At 44.2% G+C, this 9,578-nt stretch overlaps 1 protein-coding gene across 1 annotated transcript; it reads left to right on the top strand.

Annotated features, from left to right (window-relative positions):
- Window positions 1–326: 326 nt before the first annotated feature.
- LOC133891932 (trypsin/factor XIIA inhibitor-like) lies at window positions 327–3,204 on the top strand. The gene has a single exon (XM_062332646.1). The coding sequence runs from the start codon at window positions 2,722–2,724 to the stop codon at window positions 3,115–3,117; it is 396 nt and encodes a 131-aa protein (XP_062188630.1). The 5' UTR covers window positions 327–2,721; the 3' UTR covers window positions 3,118–3,204.
- Window positions 3,205–9,578: the final 6,374 nt, after the last annotated feature.

The raw sequence follows: 9,578 nt of genomic DNA, 5'->3' as shown, positions 1-9,578 counted from the left end.
CTTATGACTGATATACGGTTTTCACGTTTTTTGGACAAAAAAAGTCAAAAAAATATTTTTCACCCAAATCAATCCAACTTAGGCATATCACCACTCACCACATGTCTCTACCTATTTTTCAAGCTGTTTTTAGAATGTGAGTTTCGTGGGAATCGAACTCGCGACGGCCCTTCGCGCGCGTAGCTGCCTAACCACATCAACCTCGCGTGCGTCCTGAAGGGACTTGGATAAAATATCCTTTTAACTATTTTGCCAAGGGTCATAAGTGACGGGTCACAACTGTGACCCGTTACTTATTACAAGTCATAAGTGACGGGTCATTTTACAATAAACATAAAAACCAGTTGACTCGGAGTGTCTTCGGTTAAATAGCCATAACTTTTGCATACGGACTCCGATTTTGACATATTTTGACTCTACGGACATCTACAGAAAAAGTTACATTCGTTTCTCCAATTTTTTTAGGCCTAAAATGGCTTGAAAGATTGAGTTCTCGCCTCTGAAAGTTTCTGCACCATTTTCGGAATTAGCGTTTGTGTCCATAGCCGTTACCCCTTACATCAAACTTGAGCAGAAATATACAATGGTTCATATTCTAGTGCTTCTGAAGTGAGAAAAAAATAAGAGAAAAATAAAATAAAAAATGCAATGTTTGGATCATTTTCTGTATTTCTGAATAACGTCATTAGTGACGGGTCATAACTTGACCCATCACTTATGACAGACCTATGAGACTCGTCACTGATGAGTTAGTCATTGGTGATGGGTCAAAACTTAACCTGTCACTAATGACTGGCCTACGATGACCTGTGAGTGATGAGTCGTCATTGATGACGGGTCAAGTTTTCATTCGTCACCAATGATTAGCATTAGTGACAAGTCACAACTACGACCCGTCACTTTTATCATAAGTGACAGGTTATATTACGACCCGTCACTTATATAGTGTCTCCTTTATCTATTTTTTACGTAGTGTCTTCGTGGTAATCTCTCAGGTCTGCCAACATGCTCTCCAACTATGGAGGATCATGGAGGAAAAAAATCACAGCATGGTTTTAGCAATTTCCATTCTTTTTTGTGCACAGTTATTATTCTTACATAGGGTAGTTTAGGGATACAAGACTTCGATGTGCAAAATAACGCTCTTATATATAAATGCTTATATAAGTTAATGGCCGAAGATGGAGTCAAAGTAGAACCTTATCAAGAATAAATATTTGGGATAAAAACCCTTATCGCAAGTAATCAGGAAGGCCGTTGATTCTCATTTCTAGGCAGGATTGATGAAGGTGAAGCGGTATTTTCTTCGTTTTGGTACCTTCATCGTTAAAGATGGCTCACAAATTAGATTTTGGGAATATATATGGCTAGAAAATTTACCCTTTGCACATAATATCCTTGCTTATATAACATTGCCTGGGACAAACAAGATACAGTAGCCAATGTCCTTCAATCCCACCCACCAAATAGCTTTCCTCCAGGAGCTGATCATAGTAAAGTTGATAGTGTGGAACAATTTACTCCCTCACCTTATCAATATCAATCTCCACTAAGAGCCAGATAAATTTCGGTGGAATTTGAACAAAACTGGAAAGTTCTTAGTAAACTCTTTTTATAGGACACTCATACATAATGAAGAACCTAGAGTAAACCAGAAGTTTTGGAAACTAAAGAATCCTTAAAATATTTTTTTTTTCTTTGGTACCTTCATAAAGGGTTTCTTATAACTATAGATAATCTAATCAAAAGATAATGGTAAGGTAGCTAGAAATGTTGTTTTTGTTAAAAAAAACGAGATGATTAAGCATCTTTTATTTGATTGCCGTTTTTCTAGATGTGCTTGGCTCATAATCCAAGTGGCTTCTAATCTATACCCATCAAGAAGTGTTACAAACATATTTGCCAACTGGCTTGATGAGATTAGTAGTCAATAGAAATAGAAAATAATGGTAGCATCAACTGCTTTTTGTTGGTTGTTATGGCTACGTAGAAATGATGTGGTTTTTAATAAGATGAAAATTAATTATTCTTTATAGGTTATTTTTACATATACATATTATTTCGACAAGAACGCCAACATATGGTCTGCTTATCGAAGTGGCATTTGCTTGCCTGCAAGCTTCCCCTCGGTCAAGGCCGGCAATGCAGGATGTCTATCTGAAACTTGCTCGCCACAAACCTTCTTCTTCTTTTACCTCACATTCTCATGTACTTACACAAGAAGAAATAGCGGAAGGTGAACTGTAAGGTCATTCTTTTGCCGACATGATGCATCAGGTTTGAGTGGCTGAGCGTTGTACTTCAGTCGCGCTTGAAGACTTTACTACTTCATCATAACAAACCTATCAGTATTGAATAAAGGTCGAACAAAGCGGTACGTGCGCTATGTGGCCGACATGATGCATCAAAGAATGATCATGGTAATATTATTTGGTTTGCGCTAATTATCTAAAATATTATGGTTTTTGTTGCACCTTTGCACCATCTCTTAGGCAGCCCTGCTAAAAAATTTTGTTGTGTATTTGTCATTGGTTTGTTTTGTATTTAATTATTTTTTCTGAAAACTTGTTTGTTTTTATTCTATAGAGTCTAACTAATCAGTGGTTACAGTAGCTCCAAATTCCGTTGCAACAAATTCAAGCTCCCATCCGTTTCAGATTTGCACAAATCCAAGGCATATGCAAGAACCCCGTGCCTTGCGTTGCATCTCGTTCTCTCACCATGGCATCCAGCAACCTTGTCCTCTGCTTCCTGGCCTTCTTACCCGTCTTCCTCGCCGCCACCATCGCCGGGGAGAGCTGTGAGCCGGGACGCGTGTTCCCGCACGACCCGCTCCCGGGCTGCCACGCGTACGTGCTGCGCCGGTGCGCGGGCGACGACCCAACTGGCGTGCGGGCGCGGTGTTGCCAGCAGCTGAGGGACGTGGCGCCGTCCTGCCGGTGCGACGGGGTGCGGGCCATGGCGGAGGTGCTGGTCGAGAGGAGGCAGCGCCGCCGGCATGCCAAAAGGTTACCATGGCTGGCATCGTCGTGGCCCTGCCGGCGCACGCCGAGTGCAACCCTGGAGGCGCCACCGGTGCCACTCGGCGGGGACTGCCTCCTGCAAGCCCCTGACTAGTGAGGAGGTTGTTCGCTAATAAAATGCTTGATGACATCGCAATGCGTGGGGTTCGCATGTGTGATACGGTGACTTGAACCCACTGCTATTGAAGACATATCAATATCAGTTTTTAAACTCCCACACGCCCACGTGAATAACAACTGAGAAGAAAAGAAACGGTACTGATAATCACTATTAGTGTCACTGATTATCAGTGTCGGTTGTAGTTACGAACCGTCACTGATGATTATTACTATCATAGCTCATTTTAAAAAATTCATAACTTTTTCACACCAAGATAGATGGGGAAAAACTTTATGTGAAAATTATAGCTCTCGATGACATCTACAATTTTGTAATTGAAAACTTTTTAATTTGTGATCATTTAAATGTCCAAATAATTATAATAAAATTGTAGCAGCTGTCGATTAAAAAATTCATAACTTTTTCACACGAAATCGGATGAGAAAAAACTTTTTATAAAAATTGTAGCTCTCGATGAGACTATATTTTAGTTGATCACTTTTATTTAAGATCATTTAAATATCCAAATAGCTATTCAAACGTTCGGTCAGAAGGTGTCAAAATGTTTTATTTTGCTACTATACTCACAAATGGACGATAGCTGAGAAGGTTAGAGGGGTCATACGTGTGTATAGGCTGTGAGGTCTTGAGTTCGAGTATTGGTTGCCGCATACAAGCGAATATCACGTGACTTTGCGAATATTAAGCGCGGTCAGGTGGGCAGCCTCTGGTCACGAAAAAAATTTGAAACTTTTTTCGTTCTAAAAAAACGTTGAATCGAGACCGACTATCAGTGTTGGTTGGAGCCATCAGTGCCGAGTAATCAGTGTCGGTTCAAAACCTACCACTGATGATGATTTTGAACCTACGTTGATAAGATGTTTTGATGTAGTGTCCAACAGTTCTCCAGTTTGTGCATCATGAGTAATAAAGTGGTTCTTGTTCATAGCTTTGCTTTTTCTGGGAAATATTTGTTCCACAGACCCCAGCTGTGCGCTCAAAAGTCAAAATTAGAGACTAAGCGGATTCTTTGACCTGTTATTATATTTTGTACCTTGAAATTCTGGTGAACCTCTCCAGCGTTCCAAACCGAGGCCTCAATGTCTCCGTTGCTAACGTCCAAGTTCTATCAAACTATCACCGAATGATCTACCTATCTTCCGTTCGAGCCACATGTTTATTTGGAGTCATTTGCTCGATACAATAAAAAATTGTAGAAGTTAAAAAATACTATTGATAGACCTTATGTCATTATTATAACGGATGATATTTTCTAATATAAACAATTTTTAATAATATCTACTAAATTTTATCTTTTTTAATGTGCCAAGTAAATTTCATAAACCCACCACAATCATGCCTTAGTCACAAACCCACCATTTTTTCTCCATTTCATAAACCTACCACTATATCGAGCTCTCTTCCTACAAAACTACCATTATGTTGACCTCCCCGTTTCCAACCTTGTGGGGCCCATTTGCCAGCGTCACACAGCGCCGCATCATCTTGGGCCTGCGCCATGCTCTCTCTCTCTCTCTGCTGCAATAGTGCCTGAGCGGAATTGGACAGCGAACCAGCGGCGCAATACTGGCGGAGGCTAGACAAGAGCCACCGGACAAGTAGCGGCTACTCAGCTGTGCTGGAGTAGCATGTCGGCAGCATTCAAAGGAAAGCACGCGAGCTTGGGTCAAATTGGCTACAAAGAGTTGTAGGGTGCCCACGACAACGTGGAGCCAGAAACTACAAACCTAATGATACAATTTTCATATAACAAATCTTCATATATTCAAATATATAAGTGGTCAAACTTTTAAAAGGTTGACAGACATAGATTCTAGAATGTCACGTAAAAAAAGAACCGATGTAGTAATGTGGAAATATTTTAAATTTGTGTATGAAAAACCTTAGTACTTTCATGTATAGTGTTTACAACATTTGACTACACACATTCTTAAATCGCAGCTCTATTTGAGAAAGGTGGGAGTACAACATAACCGTAACAACTCCAATTTATATATAATCCGCCTTCACCAAAATAAGCACCTAGATCTTCTCTTTTCTCAGCTTATATTTTATTTTATTTTTATAACAGAAGCTTTATTAATCCTTATCGTCGTATCAAGATGATACAATTGCTAAAGAGTGTTGTCGATGTAAAGAATAAGAGGTCCCTATCAGGAGGACCCAGGTCGGCAGGTGTCAGCTGGTGGTTGATATTTTCAAGACCATGGTCCCCCTACGCGACTAGGTGGGGCTCGCGCGACCAGATCGTAGATGGAAATCACATGAACAGCAAGGGCTAGTCGCTGGGCAGGTACTCACCTAACTAATCTAATCGTATTTCATACCATCCACTCGTGCATTTTCCTCCCTCAGGCTTCCTTTTGGCGACCGAAGTCGTGGGCCGGCATAGGCCTGCGTGATGACCGAGCAGGCGGGTGTGACGAGCACACAGGAAGTATGATGGTGGTTGGCGGATGGGATAGGACGGGTAGGACAACTAGGCTGGGCCGGGCATGCCCGCCACCCGTAATGATGACCTAGGAGTAGCTGTCTTTATTAGGTATAGGGCAGCCACCGTATTTTCGCAAAGTTTGCTTGTGTATATAATTCGCCTCCTACTATATAAAGGGGGAGGACCGGGCCTATAACGGGGATAAGTTCATCATCCAACTCACAAGAAAATACACAGGATGTAGGGCTGGTCTGCTGTGGATTCTTGTCCACCAAACCATCTTTTCTCTTTTCAGGTATTTATTTTACTTATTTGTATTCAAAGTATGTATTTGGTATCATTCTATTGAATTCTGTGCATATCAGCTACTTGATCCAGGGACTGATACATGAGGCACAGGGGAATCGACAAATTCACTAAGTGGATCAAAGCAGAGCCCATCAGGAAATCACCGACGCAATAGCGATTAAGTTCATACAGGGACTGGTAGTACGGTTTGGTAGTACAAACCGCATAATTACGAATAACGAGACTCAGTTCGCCAATAGTGTCTTTCGGGACTACTATGAAGAGACCGGGACCAAGGTTTGCTACGTGTCAGTGGCACACCCCCAAAGCAACAAACATGTCGAAAGGACAAATAGGATGATATTGCAAGGGATCAAAACCCATGTCTTCCATCGGCTTAAGAGCTATTCAAGACACTGGGTGGATGATTTTCTCACAGTACTCTAGTCGCTACGAACGACCCCCAGTAGGGTCACGGCGGAAACTCCTATCTTCCTGATCTTTGGCATGGAAGTAATGCTCCCCTCTGAGGTTTCTCTTCTGTCTTCCTAAGTGACCAGCTACTCAAATGACGACCAGATGGCATGACGATAGGATGAGATAAACTTGATCAAAGAGTTCCGCGATCATGCTCTCATTCGAGTAGCTCAATATCAGCAAAGCCTCATACGCTATCATGACCGCAAGGTGAGAGAGCAGACACTGGTCATAGGTGACCTCGTCCTTAGGCAAATCCAAAATAAGGAAGGTAAGATCTCCCCCAGTGGGAGGGGTCCTACAAGGTGGTTGATGTACCCAACCTAGTGAGGTCAAGTTAGCCATGGAGGACAGCCGTGAATTATATAACTCCTGAAACATAGATCAGTTGTGCAAGTTCTATGTGTAAGGTTACTCGAAGATGAGCCTGTTTCTCAATTTTACAGGATTTTTCGGACAAGCGTGGAATATGGCATGTAAGTTTTCCAATTCAAAAACCAGACCGGCTTGTAAGTTTTTTTGATTCAAAGGCTTGACCACCTGGTCGGCAGATTTTTCTACTGACCAAACAGTTGGGGGCTAGATCACGTTAGATTATGTAGTCCTTTTTTCCTATTTTTTTTCCTGTTTTTCCATGCTGCTAGTTACTTTGCCTGTTTACTCATGTGGTGAGTACCAAACCGTTTAAGTGGGGATTCAAATTCAAATTGCCACTCGTGCAGTTTTAAGGATATAGGTGGCTAGGGTATAATGACCATGAAGTCACAAACCCGAACTCGGGTCGAGCGCTGGTCACCACAAATGGGCTTATCATGCCTAGGGTTATCCTAAGCATCACAAACCTAGCTAGTGAGCGGTACGGAAGGCCTTGCCCCCCCCCCCTCCTAAAAAAAGAGCATGCACTCAGAACCTACTCACCACATGAACACAGGGAAAGTTTACATAAAAGCAGGTCCTATCTTTACAAAATAACCGCTCGGGTAACGGAGCTATTTCTAACGATTTTTACTCAGTATCCCTAGGATCCAAAGATGCCCTTCTCTAGGTCAAACTGGACGGACCAAAGCAAAGACTAAGCTACAAAATAAAATGACCTCGTAAGGTCGTGAAGTTCCTTCGTGGTCTTCCGGATGTCGATGAAGCCTTCGAAGATTACCAAAACAAAGTCCAGGTCGGGGAAGTACTTGCTGACACAAGTGAAGGCAAGGCAAGCGCCATAGAGTGCGATTGCAAACAAGTGGTCACTGATGTTCCCGCATGGCCTCTGCTTGAGCTCACCCGCCTCCTCGGAGGCCGCCAAGAACCAGTCAACATGACTAGTTACGGTGTCTCTAGGAGTGGAGCGGATATGAATGCTGGCGGCCCAGAGCAGTGTTGAAGGAGGTGAACGTCTTACCGAGATGATTGTAGAAATGAGCCCACCACTGATCGTCCTACCTCATCACTTTCTCCAAGTCTCTCTTCACCGCCAATAGCTCCTCTGGACAAGCTGGTCATGGAAATAAGTCGCAAACCACACATGAGTCAATTGCTCGAGTCTCACTTGGCTAGCCTTGGACTACACATGGCTTAATGATGGTAGGGCCAACACACCTCAAAGATCACTTTGCAGGATCTCTCGCTCGATCATAACCTAAGCTCACACTCGGCCATAGCTTCTAGATTGCGCTGGTCGTCAGCACTATCAACAAGGGGGCTCAGAGCGAGCAGGAGGGGTGGTCTGTTCGGGGACTCTACGACCATAGGAGCAAAACAAACTTATCAAAGAAATTAAAAGCTTCATTCATGCATAATACAATCCTAAGTTACAGTTTGAGGTTTACTCTTCTTCTACGACCTCCTCGATTGTCTCCACCTAGAAGATAGACCCTACAAAATTTGCTAACCCTTGACACTCCGCCTCCAACCTCTCCATGGCTATGGGACTAGTGGGAACAACCCCCTCCCGAATGGTCTCAAGGTTGAAATTGGGGTCGTGACAGTGGTAGCACTTGAGAATGTATGCCACAGTGACTTTTGCTGCCATCATCACGTCCTCCAAGCTCCTCGCTGCTAGGACACCCGGGAGCTGGGCAAACCTCCCCATCAGGACGTGGATGGTGTAGGCCCAGCCTGTGGCGGCCCTGTCGTCCTTCGGGTCGACGGTGTCTAGCCCAGTGCTCCTCAGGGGTCGCCGGAATGCCTTAAAGTCTTTCTCAAGGATATTGTGGGTCTTTCTCTCATCCTCCTTGAGCTGAGAATGTTCAGCAGTGGGCGTGGCATTTTCCTATTGAAGTTTGGCACTCTCCCGCTGAAGTAAGCGCCTTGCCTCCTTCTCTTCGGCCACCAGCCTCTCTAGCTCGGCACACATGCTGTCCACCTCCTCCCTATTGGCGATCAGTCTTCAGATAGAGGTGGGAAGGCTGGCAACCAAGGAAAGCAGGTCAGAGGATGGATCACGCTCCACAACTGGCTCTGCATATGCAGAGGTCACAGCCAATGCTCCTGGCGTCGGAGCCACTAGAGGATGGGGGTTGGAGCATTTGCTGAGGTGTCAGAAAAGTTGTAACCAGGGGCTGTGGTGGGGTCGAGGACCTATATAAACATCAGACTATGGAGCCAAGAAAGAAAGAAACTTCTGAAGCTTCTACAACTAATCAGGAAACTTACCGTGTGGGTGGAGGAGTAAGCACGAGCCTCGTCCTTGTCAAGCCGCCAGTGACCGGTGTCCCACGGGTGCATTTGGATGCTTCTGCGAAAGCAAAGTCCTCTGCCGATCTCTTCCCCTCTAGCATAGGGCCTTGGCCAGCAGCAGCCTGATTACCCATGGCCTAGTCAGAGTGTGTCTAGTCAGGGCAGGATTAGTCAACCCTCTGCCATCTTGCACCGCTGGTAGAATCTCCACCCGTAGTCACTGGCTAGCTCTGAGCAATCTGTCGGTCAGCCAGGGTGGTGCTGGATGATGGGGTAGTCATTTGGGCAACCGGATTGATGTCCCGAACGACCTCCATGACCTAGTCTACTATTGGATGCACGACATTGACCTCAATAAGACCCTGCAGTGGCCAAGTCACAAATCCCTTTTCCCAGTTCAAGGATTGAGGGTGATGACTACAGGAAGAGGCCGAACTTACCTATCTGGGTTAAGCCCTCTCTGATGAAGGAAGGTCACATAGCGAAGGAGTGCCACGCGGAGGGCCATCTTTTCTTGGGGTAGTCGACATTTGGATTTGGACCCGCGAATCAATGGCCTCAT

Source organism: Phragmites australis, chromosome 15, assembly GCF_958298935.1.
Source record: "Phragmites australis chromosome 15, lpPhrAust1.1, whole genome shotgun sequence".
Classification (NCBI taxonomy): Eukaryota; Viridiplantae; Streptophyta; class Magnoliopsida; order Poales; family Poaceae; genus Phragmites; species Phragmites australis.
This window is presented reverse-complemented; position numbering and strand designations above follow the sequence as displayed.

Excerpts from the sequence above, each read along its gene's own strand:
- LOC133891932 (XM_062332646.1), top strand. The coding sequence starts at position 2,722 with ATGGCATCCAGCAACCTTGTCCTCTGCTTCCTGGCCTTCTTACCCGTC.